General features: G+C 36.6%; 1 protein-coding gene across 2 annotated transcripts; it reads left to right on the top strand.

Annotated features, from left to right (window-relative positions):
* The first annotated feature begins 4,859 nt into the window (after positions 1–4,859).
* On the top strand, positions 4,860–25,368 carry LOC135692251 (4-aminobutyrate aminotransferase, mitochondrial). Of its 2 annotated transcripts, none has more exons than XR_016144500.1 (18): positions 4,860–5,039; positions 6,345–6,494; positions 9,087–9,175; positions 9,955–9,987; positions 10,257–10,380; positions 10,688–10,737; positions 12,336–12,416; positions 13,222–13,314; positions 13,744–13,806; positions 14,168–14,231; positions 14,574–14,722; positions 19,548–19,629; positions 20,029–20,084; positions 20,294–20,355; positions 20,570–20,675; positions 21,400–21,458; positions 23,239–23,385; positions 23,868–23,979. XR_016144500.1 is itself a non-coding variant. In XM_065210335.2 (18 exons), the coding sequence occupies exons 2-18, from the start codon at positions 6,410–6,412 to the stop codon at positions 24,531–24,533; spliced, it is 1,542 nt and encodes a 513-aa protein (XP_065066407.1). In that variant the 5' UTR covers positions 4,869–5,039; positions 6,345–6,409; the 3' UTR covers positions 24,534–25,368. The 2 variants fall into 2 exon arrangements, 1 of the variants encoding a protein (XP_065066407.1); XM_065210335.2 differs by lacking the exon at positions 21,400–21,458 and adding an exon at positions 24,388–25,368 and having other exon boundaries at positions 4,869–5,039.
* Positions 25,369–25,387: the final 19 nt, after the last annotated feature.

The following is a 25,387-nucleotide window of genomic DNA, read 5'->3' as shown; positions in this document are numbered from 1 at the left end:
TGACAACTACGGGGGTCAAATTGTTTCTAGGATACAGTTTTGAAAAAATCTTGACTGAAACTGTTTCGCCGGCCAATTGAAATCGGTGCACTTGCGTTTAAACTTTATTTGTTTTATTGTTTTGTGGGGTTCCTGGTGTTTAATGTTGCTTGCCTTGTTTATATGACTAGCATTGACTGGGGATTTTTATGAACTAGAAGTTAGAAGAAAGAGGGTTTCGCTATGTTCTCAAGGTTGCAAATCAACCTTTTGATTATATGCAGCATTCTGAAAATCAAATCCACATGTCACATTGAGTTATTTGCTTGATCAAAAATTATCTTCCCCAAGAACTACACCTCGGTTGTGGGAGACACGCGCGGGGCCTTCACCCCCGGGTCAGACATAGAGGATTCTCAGAGTAGCGCGGACCTCTGTACACTTTTGCATAAATTTGGCCTCTTGTATGACCGATTATACCTTTAAAACTCATACAAAATATAAGTTTAGCTGTTTAAGTTTCGTTTTATTTTGTTCGTACCAAGTTTTGGTGCGACTATCGAGCCGAGTAACGTGGGAGCCTTTAGCAAGAATATAGGGCTCGCTCGTTCAGCTGACAACTACGGGGGTCAAATTATTTCTAGGATACAGTTTTGAAAAAATCTTGACTGAAACTGTTTCACCGGCCAATTGAAATCGGTGCACTTGCGTTTAGACTTTATTTGTTTTATTGTTTTGTGGGGTTCCTGGTGTTTAATGTTGCTTGCCTTGTTTATATGATGAGCATTGACTGGGGATTTTTATGAACGGGGTTCCCCAATGATTGCTTGCGATAGTTGTAATGAATGGTTTCACGTAGAATAAAAAGTGTCCAAGCAGTAATAAAAAGGCAGAACAAGTGGTTTTGCGAAAATTGCACTGCAGTTGGAAGCGAAACAGAATCACAACATGCCCCGCTGAATAAAAAGAGGAAGGAAATGGCTATGAGTAAGGGTTCTAAAAGGAAAAAAGAGTCTGCAACCTTACAAGGGAAAAGAAAACCCATTTGTTTGAAACCAGTTGAGAGCCCATGCGAAAAGAAAGTTGCAGTAGACGTTAATTTGAAAAGTTTGAATAAATTCTTACTAGCTTCACTAAAAAATGGGTCAATTGCAGAAAAGCTAGCAATGTTTAGGAATACAAAATTACCGTCCGTTTATGCAGAAAATATGAATTTAGTATTGAAAGAGGATAATAACCTGAAAATTTCAAGTTGATATCTTTGCTCATTCAGATATTATAGTTTTTTTAATTTTTGCTGATTCAGCATAATATTATCCACATATCCGCCATTTTGAATGTGCAGAGAAAGAATTTGCCTCTATAACCTTTTTTGCAAAATTTGGACATAGAATGGCTGATAAATTATTGGCCAGTACTAAATAATGAAACAAACAATATATGACCAAAATCAAAACTGTCAATTGTATATTTAATGTCAATTACGTTAAAATTAGCCGAACTTTTCATTGGATTCTTCCAAACAAAAGTTATTTTCAAACATATTTCCCAATCACGAAATCAAGATAAAATGCATAAAATGAACATCACGATTACAACCATGTTGTTATCATGAACGCAATGTCAAAAGTGTAATCGGTCGACCTCTTGTATCATCAATTGTCGCAGATGAAATATCGATCTTGATACCAAAAATCATAAATGGATTGTTCTTACCTATTAGCATTGTCCGCAAAAATTTGCAGTCAAAATTTTCATCAAAATGTGCAGTTTCCTTAAAATTAGAGTTTCCTTCTTTCTTCTAACTTCTAGTTCATAAAAATCCCCAGTCAGTGCTCGTCATATAAACAAGGCAAGCAACATTAAACACCAGGAACCCCACAAAACAATAAAACAAATAAAGTCTAAACGCAAGTGCACCGATTTCAATTGGCCGGCGAAACAGTTTCAGTCAAGATTTTTTCAAAACTGTATCCTAGAAACAATTTGACCCCCGTAGTTATCAGCTGAACGAGCGAGCCCTATATTCTTGCTAAAGGCTCCCACGTTACTCGGCTCGATAGTCGCACCAAAACTTGGTACAAGCAAAATAAAACGAAACTTAAACAGCTAAACTTATATTTTGTATGAGTTTTAAAGGTATAATCGGTCATACAAGAGGCCAAATTTATGCAAAAGTGCACAGAGGTCCGCGCTACTCTGATAATTCGCTATGTCTGACCCGGGGGTGAAGGCCCCGCGCGTGTCTCCCACAACCGAGGTGTAGTTCTTGGGGAAGATAATTTTTGAACAAGCAAAAAACGCAATGTGACATGTGGACTTGATTTTCAGAATGCTGCATATAATCAAAAGGTTGATTTGCAACCTTGAGAACATAGCGAAACCCTCTTTCTTCTAACTTCTAGTTCATAAAAATCCCCAGTCAATGCTCGTCATATAAACAAGGCAAGCAACATTAAACTCCAGGAACCCCACAAAACAATAAAACAAATAAAGTCTAAACGCAAGTGCACCGATTTCAATTGGCCGGCGAAACAGTTTCAGTCAAGATTTTTTCAAAACTGTATCCTAGAAACAATTTGACCCCCGTAGTTGTCAGCTGAACGAGGGAGCCCTCTATTCTTGCTAAAGGCTCCCACGTTACTCGGCTCGATAGTCGCACCAAAACTTGGTACGAGCAAAATAAAACGAAACTTAAACAACTAAACTTATATTTTGTATGAGTTTTAAAGGTATAATATTTGAAAGGTGAGCTACGCGAATGTCTTTCAAGTACGGCTATTACAACATGGCCGCTTGCTGAAAGTGTATGGCTGAATGTCTACTGGCCGAGAAGCCGCTGTGACTTGAAATAACTTCTATCCATCATCGCGACGATAACGAACCGAAACGGCTTTGGCGGCACTTAAGAACATAATCTTGATTGACAATCCCTATACTGGGGCTGGACCGTATACTGGGGCGCCTTATACTGGGGGAAACGTTACCAACGTTGCTCGACTAGGCTGATAAATTCGCCCATAAGCAGTGGCAAATAGACTAAGGTTACCTTTAGTTAAAAAACTAAGGAGCCCGAAAGAAAAATTTGCTCTACGTTATTTTACTCTGAAGCTGGTATTCTGGAAATAATAAACGAATTCAAGGGGCCGTCAGCCTGTATGAAACATCAGTGTAATTGAATAGAATGTCTTTTGATTAGTATTTCATGATTTGCCTACCGTATTTATTTCCTCGAAAATAGGCCGACTCTCGAAAATAAGCCAATTCAAAATAGCTTGATATTTAACCGAACCACGATCGAGAAGGTCAAATGTTAGGATTACAACATAACTTTTTGCATTCATATTCGCATTTTTAGTCAAAATCTTATTCATGAAATTTTAGATTCAAGTTGCAAAAATAGACTTCCCTTCTAGAAAACAGAACAAAACAAAAGAAAACAAAATGCAAAAATTGCCACTGTAGGATTTACAAAACTTTTATAGATGGTTTAGGTTTTTTGTAATTATTGTACCTTTTGTATATACCTTTTGTAAATAGTTGGCCTTAATTAGCTTTAGCTATTTTGAACTGCCAACTTTAAATCAAGGTATTAATAATAATAATAATGAATAATGATAATAGAAACACGTGCTTTTATATAACCACGATATATAGATAGGGCGCAAAAATCGACTTGGCCAACCCAGAGAAAACATAGCCACCCCATCACTGTAAAGCACCCGCCACTTTGTCGGAAATTAGAGAAGTTCGGTTGTTTTATGGCGTAAAACTCAGAAGGTCTTAGCGCCCTAAACATTTATGCCCCAAGCTTTTAATGTATCGAGTATATCAAAAATTATGAATATATCGTATATAATCACACGGGGGACTTGCTAAACACGAAGTAGATATCTAAAAGCCTGAAGGTGTCTTCTCAGCTTGAGGCCTCTTTGCAGTCCTAAACTGCACTCAAATAAAAACGATTAAAGTCGACTTCTGCCCGTCATTTTGTAATCGATCAGACCACAAAAATTAATAGATAATTCATTCATCTCTACTTTAAGCAGAAGAACAAAAGGAAAACACTGAAACTTCATTTTTTGGGACTGAAGCTTTGAACAGTTTACTCAGCTCGTTCTGTCAGCTCTCATTCACTGTCTTCCCTCATCTCCATTATATAGAGCGGTGCAACAAAACGGCGCTTAAAGCTGTAAAGCGTGTGTATCAGGGCCCGCGCCACCAGGGGGTGCCGGGGTGGCCATGCCCCCTTCCCACTTTATTGCGAAGCAAGTAGTTTTAAAGCTGCAGTAAAAGGGGTAAGAAGCCTTGGCCCCGTACTTTTTTAGCGTTGCCCCCCACTTTCAAATTTGTGGCGCGGGCCCTGTGTAACAATCTGCAGTCAAAGTTTACATAAATCCGCCGTTGCAGTTGCTTAAATTGTCTCAAAAATATTTGACAGAAATTTCATCTGTAACTTCAACCTAGAAACAAATGAAAATACAACATTTTGGAAGTGCAGCCATTATTTGAGCTATTTAGTTATTATTTTGTTAAGAACTGAATCTTATAACTGAATTGTGTGGCTGAGGGAGTATTGTGTAATTATTATTGAATGAATGGAAAACAGAGCCATTTGACTCGTATGTTTAGTCAAGTGGTTTGGTTGATTGCTGATCTCCTCCCGAATTCTTTTCTTTGTCAACAACCCTGTATCGATGATCCAGTAAAACTTGTTTGATAGCCGGTTTGGTCTAGTATAGACCTATTCGTCTATTGTGAACCAAAAGGTCTGCCACACGTGATCGTTGAAAACCAATAAAAAACCCGTCTTTGGTGAAGGCTATCCAATCATTTAAGCTATCCAGTTCACGTGACTGCAGTCGTCACCAGCGAAACGGACGCATTTGGCCAACTGCACGTCTCACAAGAATTTTTCAAAGACGCTGTTTGCTAGAAGGCTAGTAAAGTTTCGAAGACTTCAAAAAGCTGACAGAGCACAGAAAATCGACATCTTTGGCTGCAAGAAAGTAGCTGTAAAGCGAAAATTTAAGTTCAGATAATTATCTGGTTGTCTGTTGGTATGTATGGTAATATTTTGTTGTTTTTATCATTTATGACATTCTGGTCTACCGACGGATTGAAGTTTGATGCCAACAGATGGTGGCAAATCAGACGGCAATAACATCTAACTTGTAAAAGATATGACAACTGAAATAACTTCGATTGAGAAACTGCATAAAGCTTTTTTATTTAGCATTTTCTTTGACCCATTTCTTTGCTTTGAAACTTAATACTTCGGGCGTGAAACATCTGCATACTAGAACGTGTGCAACGCTTAAACAAACATAGATTTGTTTTTATTCAGTAAATTTGTTTTATGAAGTAAGAGTTGTTTTTATTCAACGAAAAAGGCGAATTATCGCAGATTTAATGCAGTTCATGCGTATGAAACCCAGGATTGTTGATCTTAAGATATTTCTGTGGTGCGACAAGATGCTTGCGGCGCGATTTACATTTGAATGCGATAAAATAAGCAAGTGATATAACCCGTTACATTAGAATGCTCTCAAACAAAGTGATACGAAAAATACCAGTTTTACTTGTCAACAGAGGCGCGATTCGTTCAATTTATTGTTTTTGAGCTTGTTAGACTGTTCTCTTTCGAGGTAATCGTGACAAAACTTTGTTTACATCTACTTTATTTCGTTCCGCTCGGCTTGCAACAGAGAGTACCAGTCTGCAGAGCATTCACAGTACGCTTTCAAAATGAAGAAACAATAGACTTCAGGCTCTTCTGAAGTTCCCCAAACAGGGCCCACGCCACCGTGAATAATAAAATTTTTTTGGTAAATAATAAAATGTCAAAAGAGGCCCTGTTTTGTAGCACTAAATTCAATTGACGTTCGTGGCGTGGTTGCTTATGGCCTGCTATTGATTAGTTGCTTAACCCTTATAACTGTCCTAAAGATTCTGTGAAAGTTACCCATTGCACAGTTCAGCTACTTTGTTCTACTTCTAACCCCCTTCTAGGCCTTGCCACGATGCAAACTGAACTGATGATGAGCGACGGAGACAAAACTACATGTTTTGTTTACACTTTAACCTTCGTTTATTTGCTTGCACCATACTTAACCGATAAATAGCAAGCATAAAATGTACAGTACTTGTGAGCTCCCCGTGAGCTCCTCAATTGCGAACTGAAACAATGTATGGTAGCCTCCGCTGCCCGCCCCAAAGCTTCTTGTTGCTCTAATTTCAATTAGTTTCTTGTCGAAATCTTCCTAAAGTTTATGCAAAAACAGAGCTTTAAACCAAAGTTCTTATGAGTATGCTATAACAAAATTACTTAGAAAGCTGTATAATTGTTTTTCCTCGCTTTCCAGGTTTTATTGAACTTGGACACAGCAGTTTGTTTGTTTTTGCAAAAGTTGTTCCTTTCGAGCAGCAAATGGCTCTCTCTCAAGCCCGATGTCTTAGAAAACGGTTTCCAGCTGTTCTTGGAAGATACATCCAAGCAAGGTTTGCAAGTGAAGGTAAGTTTTCAGCGCTCTATTTAGCATTACAGTTTATGGACCATGCCAAGGGGGCTGAGGGGGCTTTACCCCCCCCCCCCCAATAAATTCCAAAATGTACTTAAAATCATACAAAAAGCTGTCTTGCTCTTGGTTTTTGGCATGTTTAATCAGTGTTTCCACTTTTAAGGAATTTTCCTCAGATCAAGGATTTTTTTAAGGAATTACAAGATTTAAAGATAATGTGTCCATATAAAAGGACTGCGTATACCCAACTTGTCAAGCCACCCATCAAAATAACAATTTGCGATTGGATAGTGTTCTTGCAATGCAAAACTGCTGACATGAAAAGCTGACCTCGCAGCAGGATAAATCAACAGAACGACGGCAATGACTGGGGCGATGACATGAAAAATCACATGTTTCTAAAAACTCCTGCAGAGTCGCTTGCTATAGCTGGACACAATACCTTTAAAGAATTTTTAAGGAATTGCAAGATCAAAGCAATTTTTAGAGTATTAACTTTTTTTCCAAAAGTTAAAAATATTTTCGATGTTTGCTTTTTTAGATGTGTAATGTAACAGCGAAGATATAGCGTCTTATGCGTTAGCAACGAAAAAGTTGCGGTAGAATTGTCTTCATGACGACCCAAGAGGTTGTCAGTTGTTGATTTTCTTCTATCTGAAGGTTGCAATTATAGAGCCGTTGGCGCTTGTAGGTGATGATGACCCATCGCCGATTCTAAAGGAAACGCGTGTTTTTGAATAACTTTTTCCGTATTTTTGAATAAGTCAGATCGTTTCTTTGGGCTAAAACAGTTGGGCTAAAACAGTTGGACTTAAACTTCATTTCGAATTGATCTATCGTCACGTTGAAGCGAAATTGTTTTGACAGTAAAAGTGCAGCTTTAGCAACAGGAAAGCGTAAAAGATACTAGCAGAAATTTCGGAATACGTGACTAGGGGATCCCCTTTTCAAGTTTTATAATTTATGATGATTATTTGACTGTTTCAACACCTTAGCATTCAAATGGCCATTTAAAGCATAAAATGAATGAATTATTTATTCATCGTTCAAAGTTTGTATATGCATACTAACTGTTAGTCATGGCATGACCAATTTTGGGATAAAACTAACAAGGAAATATTCACAGAAAATAGAATTCCTGTTTAAGGAATTTTGAAAAATTTCAGCCTCGCTTTAAGGAAATTGAAATTTGAATAGCGGAAGCACTGTGTTTAATTCCTCCAAAACGTTGACGTTGAAAAGTGTTTGCAGTGCAGCAGAGTCCAGAAAACATTACGGACCGTAATTTACGGTCGCACGGTCATTGACCGGAGGAAGGTTTGAGAAACAATAGAGATTTGGAGAAAGGTTTTGGTAAAATATAATTTTAGAAAATAATTGAGACAACTTATTTCGCACTTGTTTCTTTGTTGCGATTTTAAAACACACGTTGAATCTGTCGCAGAGTCGAATGGTCGCACAAACGGACGCAAAATTTTTAGGCCACGCCTTTTTACCGCCTGAGTTACGTAAAGGCGGTTTGAAAAGAGAATACTGTTCGTGCTCTATGATTTTGAAATTTTTCAAGTTATATTGTATCATGTTTCCATCGATTTTATTATTCGACATTTAAAAGGAAATGTTATTCTTGAGCTGTAATGAGATTGGTATCTTATCAAATTTTTATCGTATGCGATAATTACCATCGACCCAAACACATAACTTTGTCTCGAGTTATTGCATCTGTCAAGCCGAAAACCCACTCCGGAAAATGATCCGCGGATCGGATCAGATTTTGTGTTGCGCAAGCGCTTTGAATGCAAATATCGTCACATGACTGATCCGCAACGGATCGAAATGGATCGAAAAAAAATTTTAACTTTAAACAATAGGGCATTTGCGTCATGAGGCAAGAATCCCGTGGAGATAATGTCAACGTGCATTCCAATCTGACACGTTCCGCGGATCGAAAAGACAACACGATCTGATCCGATCCGCGGATCTTTTTCCAGAGTGGCTTTTCAGCTCCACCCCTTATGCTGCAGCCACTCCCTAGCCACGCCCTGTCCAAGGCTATTGCTTAAACAATTGGAGTAAGGTTTTGACGGGGGAAAATTTGACCGGAGGAAGGTTGCAGACTTTTCTGGACTCTGGTTTGCAGTACTTGCTCAGATAGGGCAAACTCCTTTCAATTTTACACTCTCTGTTTTAGGGAAATAGCAATGGTCAAAATTTCAGGGAATTCCTTTTTTAAATTATGTGTATAGTATTGTTGTAAAAGATGCAAACCTTTATTCCCAAATAGTGTTTTGTTCTCATACTTCTGAAAATATTGTACAGAAAATTAACATTTTTGCCTCGACGATCGAGGTTTGGCACCAAGTTTTCAACGTGAAATTTCAGTTTAAAGGGGAACATGGACGACTTTCTCTTGTGTTTATCACTTCAAGATTCCTACCGACTGTGTTTATCACTTGAAGATTCCTACCGACTGTGTAATCAGAGCTACAGAGTAACAGTAATAGTGAAAATGCTTCAAAATCCTCCGTAAATTTTTAGGGTGTCAATTGTATTTTGGTGTATTAATCGATGTATATCTAAACCTAGAGTTGAAAGTGAAGCCATTTCTTTGCAAAGAAGATGGAGACTATTTTGAGCCAATTATGCGCACACAGCATCCAGGCCCCGTTTCACAGGTAATAATTCTTCTACTTTGATCTCATAAGATGCTTTTGCTCTAGATGATTGGCAATATTTCTCAGACAGCAGAATAAATCAACATTTGCTTCCCTCTAGTTCAGTAGCGGATTTAGGGGGGCAACTAGGGGGCAGGCAGTTGCCCCTCCCTCACCGAGTTGAGGCAAGTCTAGCGTCCCTTTTTGGAAATTTTGAGCCCCTTTTTTGGAAATTTTTTCGCCTCTTTTGAAGAATGAGAAGCAAGTGTAAAAGTTTCTGAGGCCTCCAGGTTAATTTACTTCAAAGATTTCTTCAAAGTTTTCAACATAATTGTGAAAAATTTCCTTACAAAGTGAATACAGCGTACACTCATCATCAATTTCTGAAAGATTTTCAGTGCCCTGACTTCCAGCTGCCCCTCCTTCAAATTTTCTCTGGATTCGCCCCTGCTCTAGTTTTGACAAAAAATTACTCTCATAACTGTATTTCTTTTCTACTTTCGTGGCTTTTTGGTAGAACATTGCCTTATAACACAAGGCATGATTTATGAACAAATGTTGCCCAAGGAGCGACACTCATAACCCCAGTCAATTTTCCATTTTAAATGTTCCTTTGCTTTTGCAAACCAAGCACTTGACCCTCAACTTTTGAGAAAATACCCTTTTCAAAGAAGTAAGCTTTCTGAAAAAGTTTCTTTTTTGCAACATGGTGCCTTTTTCTACCAGAATTATTTCTCCAATTTTCCACCTCAGCAAAGATGTAACTGCCTTTGATTGTTTGCACTTACTTTTCTTTCTAGGAGACAATGGCAAATTTGATAAAGCTGCAAGGGGTAGGAATTATTTGGAAGTAAAGTAATAATTTGCTTGGTGCAAATTTGTTCTCTTTCTTTGTCATGTTATTATAATCTACGTTTTTCTCAAAATAATCTTTTGCAAATGGTGTCCAATTCCATAGCATTCTTAATGTTTTCTCAGATATTTTATCACCCTGGTGGTAAGAGAAATGTTTTATGATTATGTTCATATGGTCTCTGAATATGTATGAAATTTTCATCATTCTCCATGCCAATATATATATGAAAATATTATATATTTGCAGGAAAGCTTTAGAGGCACCCTGAAGATATTTGCTGATTTTGACAAAAGTCAAGGCAACTTCCTTGCTGATGCAGATGGAAATGTTTATTTGGACGTGTTTCAACAAATTGCTTCACTTCCTCTGGGTAAGGATGGTGATAATAATGCATGCCTACTTTTTGCCTTTTTGTTTACCTTTAGAGTCAGTGGCAAGGGAGACCCTTTCAATAACGCAAAGTTCCAGTTCATTTGTTTGAAAACCTTTTGCTAATCACTTTTTTGAAGAGCTGTAGCTGTTTTCTTATGTCATTTCAAAATAGCGACTGAAAGGATTTTACTCTATGTTTCTGTTCCTCTTTGTATTTCCCCTCTTGTCAAGCAGTACATCACATTCCTATAACAATCTTTTAAGCAAAATTGCAAATTGGATTTTCAATATTTTTTTCCTTTTAGGCTATAACCATAGTGCTGTGATAGAGGCTGCTTCTTTACCATCGTTTACGGTAAGTTTGTATTTCAACAGATTTTACAAAGTTGATTCATTATTCTGTACCACTGTTGTTGGTTGGCAGACTAAATGGAAAACATGTCTCAAAGCAACTCAGCAAAGCAGGGTCATTACCGCTATTACTGTAATGAAACTTTTTTCAAAGTCTTAATCAGTTTGATGCTTTTATCTGCTAGACACAACAAATGAAGTAGAAATAATATGGTATCTGCCATCTAAGCTAGTTTGAGGCTCCCGGTCACGTTTTTACTTTCGGGTTTCTAATAACGGAAACAGCAAAGTCTTTGTCATGGGACTCTCTGATGAGGTAAAATTCAATTGTTCTTGGTCCTTGAAATAAAGCAGCCTAGCAGCCTCCCTATACTTCTGGGATTCTGATTATGCAATCATTTACCTTTAACTAGTGCTGTTTTATGGTTTTGCTTGTAAGTTAGCTGTTTCCATTTAATTATGTTGTGAAAGATCAAGTGAATGACCATTGTCTGGGTGTTCAAAGTGTACATATCTCTAACTATTTTGAAACAGTGGGGATTAACTCACTAGCAACATTTTGTACTGAAAGACCGTGCCAGATATATCTCATCATGCATTTACCTTTAATTATTTTTAGCCTGCATCCTTTTAAATATTAATTTGTAAACAGTAGCTATTCAAAATGTTGCAAGTTGCTTATAAACTGAACTGAACCTTGAATGTGTTCAGAGGGCTTCCACACAGCGGCTTCTGTTATTACAATTGTGATTCTAATGATGGGCCCTCATATTGGCTAAAATGTAGAGGCCGCAAAATACTTTTCACGACTAACCACCGCTCGCAAGCCCTTCAGACAAAAATTACAACTGTCAAAGAAGTTTGTTGAAGAAGATCAACAGGAAATCAGGCTCTTCTAGATTTCTTTTTTATGCTAGCAAGGAAGTATCTGTGTTTATTTTTTAAGAGATACAACACTCAAATGAGCAAAAAACCAAGAAACTATCAGCATTCGCTCAAATTCTTAGTTGCTTACAAAAAACGTGCATATCAACTGATAATTTGCTTTTGATCCAACCAATTTATGTCTTTTGGTGTGCTTTTTGTTTGCTATTTAGAGAAAATTAAAGACTTTCATTCATCTAAGATGCATATTTCCCTAATGTATAGCTGGGCCAAATTCGAAGGGGGGGGGGGGGTTGTAGCACCCCTATACCCACCCTCCAGCTGAAGAGCTTTGAAATTGCTTCATAAAGAAATTGTTAATTTTCCTTTTTCTTGCATTTTCCATACGTTTGAAAAGGTAATATGAAAAAAATTTACTCCCAGGCGCCCTTTCAGCAAAGAATTTTGCAGTACTTTCAAGTATATTAGAGTAGATGACTAGTTTTTTCTGGCAAAAGAATGTGTTTGTAAATTGTGCCTTTGAATGTACATGAATGTTGTCAAACATTCAGTGCCAAAAGGCTGGGTAAAGCTCTGCAAGGGTGCACATAGTAAGCAAAATGGTTTTAAGATTTATCTGTAATGCAAGCATATGATAAATCATGATAACACTTGCAACCTTACTACCTCTTCTCGTTGAATGTATCAAGTAATGAAAGTCCTTTTGTCTTGCCATAGACAATGGTTGTCAACAGATCTGCACTTGGTGTGTCCCCACCAAAGGCTCATATGAGCAACATTGAAGAGTCAATCTTAAAGGTAAATTAAACAGCAGTTTTGTACTTCCCGTGCTCTCATTATGCCCACCCCATTTTGATGGCCATTTATTTTCCTATTACAGTGCCTATTGTTAATACTGCACAGTTGGCTGATGGCAAAATCTCTTTTTAAAACACAGAATCTTCTTTCTGTATAAATGTTTCTGTAAAATTCTGTATTTTACTCCCGTGTTGCTAAAATAAGGCACAAGCGGAACAACCTAGTAACAAGCAAAACAACCCAGTAACAAGCAGAAATGTGGATTAAATGTTTAGTAAATAACACATGGGGACGTTTATATTCCAACTCTCTGAAGTTTGTGTGGCCTAGCACATGCACTTTCAAGGGGCCGTCAATCATGTCTTCAACTGTTTCGGAGGCTCTATGATTTTGCCAACGGGCAGAGAGAATTTATGTGCCCCGGGTCAGGATGAAAGATAGATAGTAAAGCATGCCTTAGGCAGAGGCTTACGGGGGTATCAGTTGAAAACACTTTCCAGAGTGGAATCTTCCAGGTTTTTCAAAAGCATAACCAATCTTATTTATTTAGAGCATAAACAATCTAACCAGAAATAATCCTTTGGGATGGACTAAAAAAATCATGATAAATCAATGTTTTGTCTGGCTCTGTGGATCAAAATGTGGATTGAAAGTATTCTTAAAATAATGTTTCTAAACAAGGAAGTTAAGCCATTTGTTTTCCTAATATGATAAGGCCTGAGGCAAATAAACTATTTTAACATCAAGCACTGCTTTATTTCATTATTCCTTTGCATATTTTGCTATTCTTTTGCATTTCTTGCAGGTTGCACCAGCTGGTTTAGACCATGCACAAACAATGGCCTGCGGCTCCTGTGCTCTAGAAAATGCATTCAAAGCAGCATTTATTAGATACAGGGTATGAAGCAAAACTACCACCTTTAGTTCAAACTCGTGCAATGCATTTGGTTATGAATAGCAATTTTAATGCTGAATGTTGTCCCTTGTTCAGTTACCTTGTAAGTTGCTTTGTGTTACTGCGTTGGTCGTCTGAGTGACTTAGTCATTGAAGATAACTGGTGACCTTTGTGGGATATGGCATAAACAGCACCAAACTTACTCATTGCTCTTTGTTCAATAGTCCACTTTCAATTCTCAAAGAGTATATGTTGCATTTGCAAAAATTTCGAAAGAAAATTACATCAAATTTCAACTTAGGTTACAGAGCCTTTATATTATAGTTATCTCTTTAATTATCAATGTATTTTGTGGGTTAATCGTTTTTTAACATATCATTTTGGTTGATATGCAAAATCATCTGAAATCTTCTAACTTTTACATTTTGTAGGCCTTACAACGAGGTACCCCTGACCCTTCGCTTCTTGAACTGGAGACTTGCATGAAGCATCAGGTATTCAACTAAAGATATTCAGTCATCATAATTTCTAACGTGTAGTATGAACGTAAGGTTTTCACATTCTTCAGTCATTACTATTACCATATGTGTTAGAATAATTTAGTATCCATATGTGTTATAATGATGGTTTGATCATATGAGTGGACGTTATAGTGCCTTTCTGCAGTTGTTTAGTTCCCTTTGGCCTTGGCCACAGACAACAAGCATCCCACCATCCTAAGAATAGCCAGTATTGATGACAAGGTTGTTGCCTATTTTCTATGAGATATTTTACCATGTTTTTAACACCATATTTAAGTTAGTTTTTTGGATTCACGGGGATGCTTATTGGTGCTAAAACATTCCTTTCCTCTAGTTACCTGGTACCCCAAATCTCTGCATCCTCAGTTTCACTAGTGGTTTTCATGGACGAACCCTTGGTAAGAAAAATATTTTTTGATATCCATCATTTTAAGTATACAACATGCTGCAAGAGAATGTTGCTCTGTTGTCACTTGATAACGGGCTATGCTCAAAACGTTGTTATTCATTAATCTTTTATTTATTCCTAGTAAAATTCACTTACATTCATAGTTACTATATGCTGCAAGAGACCTCATGCAGAGGTATTAAAGTTTAGTTCATCAACTAAAATGCAAATCCTTTTCATGTATATTATTAAATCTTTTGCCCGAAAATTGACACTCAATGTGATTTCACAAAGATGTCAATAATTCTTTTTTTTTGCTATTGCTATTAATGATTTAGGTTTTTTCTAATAGGTGCATTGTCAGCAACTCATAGCAAAGCTTTGCATAAAGTTGACATCCCAGCCTTTGATTGGCCTGTGACACAATTTCCAAGATTGAAATATCCTCTTGAGGACCATGTGGAAGAAAATGAACAAGAAGAAGCCTTTTGCTTAGAGCAGGTATGTTTTATAGATAACACCAACCAATAGAATCAACTGAGAAAAGATGTTGCAAATTTCTTATGACTTTGAGTATATTTAATTGTAGCTTTACCTATTTTATCATTCTGAAGAAGCTTACAGCGAAATATCAAACAAGTTGTTTTTTATTGAAAATCTATATAAATATATATGTATTCAAAAGCTCATAATTGCAAAATGTTTAAACGATAGTTTATGAAATCAAAGAAAACACTTTCGTAACAGGTTTCGCTTTCGCTTTATCAGTAAAATACTTATATATAAATTTATATATATATATATAGAACATTTATATATATATATAAATGTAAATACTTTCAAAAGTTCATGCACCGAGTCTCATAAAAATAATAAAGGTATTCAGAAAAAATACTATCGCTTGAATTTTTCAACCGAAGTCTACATTAGTGTTTGGTTATTAATTTTGACAATTCTTTTTATTTGATAACCTAACAGCAAATGGTTTGAGTGGTGATTCTCAGAGGCAAAATTAAGTTTGATTGCATCATCAGCTTTTGGTATTTCGCAAAGGGCGTTTCAGTTACCTAGAAAAAAAGCAACTCTCTGACATATTCAATTTTAAATTTTATCAAACAAAGAGGGCAAGCAAGGGTTAAACTCTTGTCAATTATGTTAGAATTCAATAAGAAAAACTGAACAATTTATTGAGCAGTATCAGCTCTCTTAATTGTGTGAACTCCAAAATGAAATGAAGGAGTTAGGAGAGTCTTTAGATGATAAGGACTTGGCAATGACACTTCTAGCCAGTTTGCCTTTTGAAAGATATCAATCTCTGATTGTTTCGTTGGATGTCGCTGGAGAGGACAGTTTAAGCTTTAATAATGTGAAAGCTCTGTTGCTTAATGAGGCTGATCGTCTAGCAGATAGCAATACAGAAAGCCAGCGAGTTGTTGCTAATTTTGCTTCAGCTACAAAGCCAAAACCGAAACCAAAATGGCATTTAAAGTGCTATGCCTGTGGGAAAAAGGGGCATTTTGCAAAGGATTGTAGAAATCCACAAAAGAAAGAAAAGAATGCATCACATGAATCAAGATATTCTAAAATTAATGCTCAAGTTGCCCAAATTACAAATGATCAAAGTAAAGGAGTTGCATTTGCTTTATCTACAACAAGCAATCATTTCAAAATGAATGGATTTTGGATTGTTGACTCTGGGGCAAGCCAGCATATGGTTTCTGACCAAAGTTTGCTTCAAGATTATTGTGCTTATAAGAAACCACAAGAAATAAGATTGGCAGGAAACGGTGATATGATATATGCAGTAGGTGAAGGCAGTATCAAGAAAATAAAGCTTGAACATGGAGAAATGCTTGTAGACCTCCAGAATGTTTTGTGTGTTCCAGACCTTACAGATAATCTTTTGTCAGTGCATTCAATGACAATGCATGGAGCTAGTGTGACTTTTACCAAAGGAACTTGTAAGATAGTTGCAGATGGCAAAGTGTTAGGTGTTGGACAGAAATATGAGCAGCTTTTTGGAGTTAAAGTAGTATTGCCAAATCGTGTTTGTGTTGCAGAGGTAAAACCACTTGATGATTACTCTCTACAGTTGTGGCATCAACGCATGGGTCATATAAGCAAGGACAGTATAAGTAAATTACAAGATGTAGCAGAAGGTGTCAATCCTATCAAGAAAGTCAGCCACTGTGTAAGTTGTGCTCAAGGAAAGCAACACAGAAACCCATTTCCATCAAGCTCATCTCATTCAGAAGAAATATTGGAAATAGTGCATAGTGATGTTATGGGACCTTTTGAAGTTGATTCAATTGGAGGGTCTAGATATGTTTGCACATTTATTGATGACAAATCACGTTATGCTTTTGTATACATGCTACGTACAAAAGGAGAAGTGTTTACAAAATTCACAAGTTTTGTTGCAATGGTAGAGGCACAAACAGGAAAGTCAGTTAAGATTATCAGAAGTGATAATGGAGGTGAATATTCTTCAGAGGCATTGAAAGAGTTTTGCAGAAAGAAAGGCATTCAACATCAGTATTCTGCTCCATACACGCCTGAACAAAATGGAGTTGCAGAGCGTTTTAACAGAACAATATCTGAGGATATGCGTGCTATGTTGCATCATGCAAAATTACCTAAGAAGTTTTGGGCAGAAGCTTTGAGTACCACTGTGTATCTCAAGAACAGATCACCTCATTCATATATCAATGGAAGAACACCTTATGAGATTTTTCATGGACAAAAGCCAAATTTGTCACATTTGCATGTTTTTGGGTGTCTTGCCACTGTACATGTTCCAAAGCAGCAACGTTTAAAAATTGATGCGAAAGCTAAAGTTAAAGTTTTCATCGGCTATTCAGATGATGTAAAGGGATACCGTTTGATAGATCCACAGACACTAGCAGTAACTGTTAGCCGTAATGTCATCTTTCATGAAGATAAATTTTTGTGTGACATGGAGAATATTAGGAATATTCATCCAGTTGAACCTGCAGAGGATCTTGTATCAATTGATTATTGTGGCGGTAATTACCAAGATGATGAAGATGATGAGACTGAGGATAATTCTGATCAAAGTTCAGATGCACCAGTGAGTAGAGATGTGTCAGAAAAAACAGATAATTTGGTTCAGGAGGAAAATACAGCTCAGGTGGGTGCTACATATGAGGAGACTTTTATGCATCAAGTTCGTTCATTGCCAGCCAAACGTCCATCAGCATTGCGTCCCACAAATGAATTACCGCATCATTGTAAGCTTGCTGAATCACTGACATCAGAAGTAAATGAACCAGACAACATTTACCAAGCATGGCACAGTGAACATAGTCAGCAATGGCATGAAGCTACTGATAGTGAGTTTACGTCTCTTGTTGATACACACACATGGGATTTAGTACCTCTTCCTGATAACAAGAATATTGTAGGATGTAAGTGGATTTTCAAGGTCAAACGCAAAGCTGACAACACAATCGACAGATTCAAAGCACGTTTAGTAGCACAAGGGTACAGTCAAGAAGAAGGTGTTGATTTTAATGAAGTTTTTTCACCTGTTGCTCGTTTTACGACCATAAGGACTGTACTGGCTTTGACTACATTATTGGACCTTGAATTGCACCAATTGGATGTAAAAACAGCATTCTTAAATGGAACTTTAGAAGAAGAAATTTACATGAGACAGCCGGAGGGCTATATTGATGAGAAACATCCTGATTATGTGTGCAAATTGAGAAAATCTCTTTATGGATTACGTCAAGCAGCTCGTTGTTGGAATAAAGTGATTGATGAGTACTTGAGATCAGCTGGTTTTAAACAAAGCACCGCAGATACGTGCATCTACATTAAGCAAGAGGGAGAAAGGTATGTGCTATTAGCAATATATGTAGATGATATACTAATTGCATCAAATAACACAAGCATGCTGCAGAAAGAGAAGGTTCAACTCAGTGAGAAATTTGATGTTGTTGACCAAGGAGAGGCTCATTATATTCTCGGCATATCAATCAAGCGAAATCGTTCAGCAGGAACTATGTCTTTAAGTCAGCCTATGTACATTGAGAACATTCTAAAAAGATTTAAGATGGAAAATTGTAATCCAGTTAAAACACCTTTGGAGCCAGGTACAAAGTTTTCAAAATTATCAATTGATGAAGAATGTGTTGACAAAGATATTTATCAGCAAATCATTGGCTGTTTGACATATGCTATGACTACTGTACGTCCTGATCTGTCAGCTGCTGTTTCGTTATTAAGTCAATATATGTCAAATCCTGGAAAGCAGCACTGGATTGGTGTAAAGCGTGTGCTACGTTATTTAAAAGGAACAGTTAATCATGGACTATGTTATAAGAAGAATGACGGTCATGCAATTTTGAGTGGGTATAGTGATGCAAGTTGGGGGGACTGTCTAGATACAAGGCGTTCTACATCAGGATATGTTTTTAACCTGGGTGGCAATTTAATCAGTTGGCGTACAAAGAAGCAGTCTTCAGTTGCAAAGTCTTCAACAGAATCTGAAATTGTAGCATTAAGTCAAGCCACACAGGAATGTATATGGTTGCGACATTTGTTGTCTGATTTATGTTTTACACAAGAGGATGCTACTGTTATCTTTGAAGACAACCAAGGAGCAATACAGCTTGCAAAGAATGCAAAGTACCATGAACGTTCTAAACATATTGAGATACATGATTTGTTTTGCCGTGAGCGTGTCATTTCAGGAGATGTTGATATTCAATATTGCAGAACATCAGATATGTTAGCGGACATAATGACAAAAGCTGTACCATATCCATGTTTTAATCAAATGAACATGAAACTTGGACTTATTGACATTTCAAGTTAGCCGATATTGCTCAAGGGTGGCTGTTAGAATTCAATAAGAAAAACTGAACAATTTATTGAGCAGTATCAGCTCTCTTAATGTTGTTGTTGTTCTTCGTTTTTAAAATGATGTATGGCCTAACCTGCACATGGTTGTTGAAACTTTTTAATATCCACGTTAATCGTAAATATGAAGGAATATACATTACTTGTGTTGAAGTTAAAAGGTTTATAGATGGTTTTCCTTCTGGCTTGAAGTATTTTTAACAAATTATAGGTGCTCATTCCTGTAAGATTGTTGAGGACTGCATTTTTTGAAAAACTTTGTACATGAAGAATAAAGAGTGTAAAACCATGCTTTATGATATCTTATCTCCCAGTATCCTTGCCTAAGTTGGTCATATAGACCCTATTTGATCATTTGGGGGCCTCACCTTTGCCCTCCCATTGCTCTAGCACTGGATGATTTCAATAGGATTAACTTGGGCTTAAATTGTTTTTCAAGGTAGAGAAGATAATCAAGAAACAAAATGCCTCTGGCAAATGTGTAGCTGGTATTGTTGTTGAACCAGTCCAGTCTGAAGGAGGTATTGTTTGAAAACATTTCTGTATTTATAACATTTATCTGATCATTTTCCTTCTTTATAATTTATGAAGTACCAACATTTTTTCAGGTCAAATTGATGTCTTCCAATGCTTGTAGGCAGTGGCGGACACTTGGGGGGGCGAGGGGGGGCGACCGCCTCCCCCAATACTTTAGAGAACAATGGCCTTTTGTTCTAAAACAATGGGAAATGTGACGTCATCTTATTAAAACAATAGGCTTGCCCCCCAATATTTGACCAAGTGTCCGCCACTGCTTGTAGGGTCTACTTCAATATTCAAGAAGCAATGCATGCCAATTCAAGAAGCAATGCATGCCCTTCCAGCATTGCATTGTGTTTTCAGTTGATCTAAATTTACTAATATGTTGGCTTTCTTCATAGGTGACAACCATGCATCACCATCATTCTTTCGGCAATTGCAAGCAATCTGTAACAAGGTCAGTCTACCAGTGACATCCACTTCAAAAATATAAATATGATCTTTTTAAGTGTAGTCTGTTACAGAAATTTTTGTCTATGAGTTTGTGTAGTCATAGCTCTAGAAATAATAGACTAAAAAGCAAAGGTAGCATTCCTTCATTTCATTTTTTTTATAATGATTGTCATAAACAGGGTTGAATTCAAGATTTTCTTTTTCTTTTTCAAGTATGATGCTGCATTCATTGTTGATGAAGTTCAGACTGGTGTAGGAGCATCTGGAAAATTTTGGTGCGTATATTTTCTAACTTAATTTTTTCCACAATCTTAGTCCCTTACGCATTCACTTCCACGATAAGTTGCTAGAAAATTCCTCAAAAGATGTTTGCAAATGGAAGGGGTTATTTGCACAGAGTTATACATTGGTTGCAAACTTGTCACTTTGCCTTGGAATATTTTTGCATTTTTCCTGCTTTTCAAACATGATTTTATTTTCATACTCTAGGGCTCATGAACACTGGGATCTTCCTGAACCACCTTCCATTGTAACATTTGCCAAAAAAATGTTGGTTGGAGGATATTACTTCAAGGATGATTTCTTGACACAGCATGTGAGTCTGCTACATATACCATTTCCTTATATTCTTATCTTGTTTTAGTTTATTTTAGCTCAGGGATAAACTACTTGTTGAAATTTCTTTGCATTTTAGAATATTATGAATGTTAATTCATAATTAAACTGTGTTTTTCTGTTGTTTGTTACTAAATCAAACGCAAGGAAGAAATCTGATTGTTATTAGCATCCCAACCCAATATTATTTGAGCTCAAGAAAAAGCATTGAGAGTTTCCTGGCCCTGCTCAGCAATTTGTATAATTTTTGTTGCAAACTGCAAGGATCTGTCCACTTGATTTTCTTAAAGCTTGGATGAGCCTAGAAAAGATAAGGTGTATTTTGCTCTGATGAAGCCCCTTCTGCCGGGGTGAAACATAAGCTAAATTTAATTTACTTGTTTTTGTTTTTGTTTGTTCTCAGCATGTTGGGGGTGTTCTATTTTCTTCTAAAAGATTAATTACCAGATTTGAAAGCATCGTTTCATTTTTTCAAATGTAAGCCTTATTTTACTGCTTTTCTGCAGCAGTTTTGCTCAGGCCATCCAGTTTGACAAACTCAGCCTTTATTTTCACCAGGCTGTATCTAGCCTTGCTTTTTTCAATCAGGTTTCTTCCTCCAGTCTTTTGACTTCAGTGTTGCTATGAATTGTGCATGTGGTACACAAACACACTGTAATGATAAGTATGGTAATATGTGCTGTTCCTTTAAATCTCATTTATAGAGGACTGGCTGCAGCGTCTGGTGTGAAGGGCTCCAAAAAAGCTACACCAGCTACCACTGGTATTTATATAAATCTATGATTAGTTTGAGAAGGGCTCATCAAGTATTTAGATGGGACCCATTTTAACATATACAGGGCTAAGGGTAACATCAATTTACTACATCTACATTTAGGTATTTGAATTTCTTTCTTCAAGTGCTTTTACTGTGAAAGGTGGTTGAAAAGGAAAGCATAAACTTGTTATGAACTGGAACTGATAGTGTGATTTTAAGCAGAGTAACAATAAATTGAGTCAACTGTATCTTCAATTATTTAAGCTTCCTAAGTATATTTATCTGGATAATCATTGTTTTGCCCTGATGTGCATGGCGCTCCAATGCCAAACCTCAGTCCGGTATAGTCATGCAAAGTAAGTAGAATAATCTAACGATACTTTGGTAGATGAAAAGCTTTATCAGTACCAATTGTATATTTAAGGAGTCAGTGCACCTGAAAACCCTCTTTATAGGGCTAGGTAGTAGATGGGATAGGCGATCTTAGTTGAAGCTATGTCACAGAAGATAAGCATCCCAATTCACTGCCTTGGTGCATTCAGTAATCTGCTGTCTCTATTTCCAAAAGGGTATTAAAGGTTTAATTGGCCAAAATGGAATATTAATCAGAATATGACAAAAAATAATGAACTGTAATTCGAAAAAAACGTAAACAGACCGTGAAATCTTTCCAATGCCTTGAGGCAATAATTTCCAATATTTTTGCCCATGTTTGCTATAATCACTGTCAGGGTAGGTTTAAAGTGTATCATGGGATTGTACAGTGCTAGTTTGCTGTTTGGAGCCTGCTGGTAAAAACCGTAGCCATTATTGGCATAAAAATGCTTTTTAGACTATTGGTCATTAACATAAATGTTTTTAGACATGAAGATGAGACACTTTATTCATTGTAACTTTTCCTTAATGTCTCAATAAAGCATACAAATTTGCAATATTTTGGTCATGATAATTTATCTCTGTGTATAACTGGTAGTTAAGCATAACAATAAAACACAAGCAATAAACATAGCTTAAATTAAAGATAGAATTAACAGTCTAAATTCTGAGGTTTTAAAGATTAAAAATTAAGATTTAAACGAGCATAATGTTGATCAATGAAGCTCGTAGATTTTGATTATTATCTTAATTCGCTCAATAAATCGTGTTTGTGTATCTAAAAATAAATAAACATAAATATCAATTGTGCAGGTAATTTCACTTGATGCACAATGTTAATCTCAGCAATCACCATCCTTTACTTGTAACATATGATAAATAAGACAAATCGTATTGAGGTAACAATGAAAGTATTTGTTTCAAATATCTGGGCAACACATAAGTGCATAATTGATAGCAAGTGACCAAAGTTTATAACAAGAAAGCCTTAATTCAAATTGCTTCTCCAGTTTTGGTTTTGTTATCCGATGTTTTTTCTGCATCAATAAACGCAGGTGCTTTGGTAGGACATGGTTTATTGAAATAATCAAATGTTGATTGTGTCTTCAAAGTAACTTGATATCCGAATGTTAATACTTTGTAAGAGAAAACGGTGATTTATGAAAATATTGCATTTATGGTTCTTGAAAAACAGAACACTAACTTCTGCATCATAGAAATATTTCAAAGTCTATTTTTGGCAATTAATTTATCGATTTGTGTTCTGCTTTGGAGTAAAATCCATTATTGTAAAATGTTATCACTTATATTTGATTTTGCGAAATATTTTTTTATGTGTAGGTTGAATATTCTGGATTTTATATTTATTTTATACTTCCTATGATATAATGTTTTTATTTTTTCATCTTAGTCCTTCAGAATCTTCAACACTTGGCTAGGAGACCCTGCAAGAGTTTACCTCCTTAAGACGGTTTTAGCAACAATTAAAAAAGACAATCTCCTTCAAAATACTCGCGAGGCTGGGGCAGTGCTCCTTGATAACATTAAAAAATTGCAGGTAATTAGTTTTATAATTTTTCATCCCCTCTTTATATCACTATGAAAAGCTTGGTTTATTATCTTGCCCTTTCTCCTGGTCTCTATCCCAAGCCACCGAATATTTGTTCAATAAGTTAGTAGATCCCTCCTTGTTTGCTCTGGCTATTCTTTGTATAATCAACCTTGGCCATAGACACAAGCATTTTTGAGCGCTTAAAACATAATCTGTCTTTTGGACGGAAGAAAACTCCAAACAAATTTATAATGCTACCAGTTCTTTCCAGTGAAAGTGCATTGGGCCTATATTCTATCTTTTTAGCTGGTAAAAACGGGGGACCCGACTTTGCATTCTTCATCTCCCCTGGCGGTTTAATGAAACACCCTTTTGTGTTATAACTTTAGCGACTCAGTAATGTCTTGTCCATTTTCTGACCCCAATGGTTTCTTCACTTGTTTTTATGCTTCACCAAATCTTATATTTAATGATTTGCCTGTTTACAGAACGCATACCCTGGCTTGTTATCCAATGCGAGAGGTATTGGAACACTTTGTGCTGTTGACCTTCCAAACACTGAGATAAGGAACAAAATAGTTTCCATGCTATGGAACAATGGTAGGAATTTATTTTATGTTCTCAACTTTCTGGTTTTATGATTTTGGCTTGTCACTCAGCATGTTCCAATTGAAGGCAAGGGGGATAAAGTTAAATGTGATAAAAGAAATGAAAAACACAACGGCAAGCATTGTTCCTGTTAAAGTATTTGTACCTTTTATAATGACCTGTTACTCTAAGTCATCTATTTTAGTGTTTTTTGCTTAACTTATTGCCTTAATGCTTTAATGGTTCTTCAATGGTTATATTCTGTCACGCCCACTTGTAGCCATACATTATGAAAGACATTCCTTATTGAATTTTGACGATGATGCACAAACTTAGAATCGCTCGTCCAAATTTGAGTCTGACCTGACTTGCCAGTCGCTCGTCCAAGTTTGAGTCTGATAGCTGAATCTTACTTTTCAGGTCTTTCAATCCACGGATCTGGCGACACAGCACTTCGCTTCCGTCCTGCACTCATATACACGAGTGGTCATGCCGACCTCACACGTGACATAATTGACGACGTATTGAATAAGTACAAGTCGGACGGTGCAGTCTCGTCCTTTTAATGGTTGGTACGGTTAATATTAGGGACAGTTCTAATTTCGTACCGATTTTCGTACCGTTTAACGATTTTCTTGTTACTTTTTTCCTTGATTGTTTCCAGTTTAATATCTCGCGGCAGGCACGGCCCTTTCGCAGATCCATACAGGGTTTGGCTGCCAATTTGTATTATAAATGCATTTGACGTAGTTCGATTTTAAGTTCCCACGTTTGGCACGCACTTGATTGATGCTGATGGTGAACAGAATAGATATGAAACAGTGGTTTTAAATTTGGTAATTACAAAATAGCAAGATTTAGGAACAAAACACCGTCATATTACTTTTCAATTAATCTTTAAATAGAACCCAGGGCGAAGGTTTCGGAGGATCTCAGTCCACAAAACTGTGTATTGTCTTCTTCGATAGAACCATAAATTTGTCTCACAGAAAACCAATTACGGTCAGCATGGATAAATTGTCCTATTTTAGTTGACTGGAAGTTTCATGTTATTTTTAAGAACCTTTCAAAAAGGGTACTTTGGAGTGGCAAGGGTGTATTTTCACCTCCATAAGTGGAGGGAATGTACCTAAGACCCCTTCTGATTTCTAAGTTTATAGTTCGCTATTTTAAGCAAAGAGTAAAGACTTTAGCTCACCTCATTTTTCTGGTTGTTCGTTATTATTGCTCATACTCCCAGTTGAAGTTCAGAGATTTGCCCCAACGTTGGGAACCAAAACTTGTAAATGATATGTCACTAGGATTCGTATCCACACTGATTTGTATCAAGGGTAAACTAGAAGTCCATTTGTATTAATAAAGTTTATTATAATATTACTGATATAGAATATAACTGATACACCTTTGCATTTTTATTTTG

This window comes from Rhopilema esculentum, chromosome 13, assembly GCF_057945365.1.
Source record: "Rhopilema esculentum isolate cy_ngs chromosome 13, ASM5794536v1, whole genome shotgun sequence".
Classification (NCBI taxonomy): domain Eukaryota; kingdom Metazoa; phylum Cnidaria; class Scyphozoa; order Rhizostomeae; family Rhizostomatidae; genus Rhopilema; species Rhopilema esculentum.
Note: the sequence above shows the minus strand (reverse complement) of the source record. Positions and strands in the feature narration are given on the sequence as shown.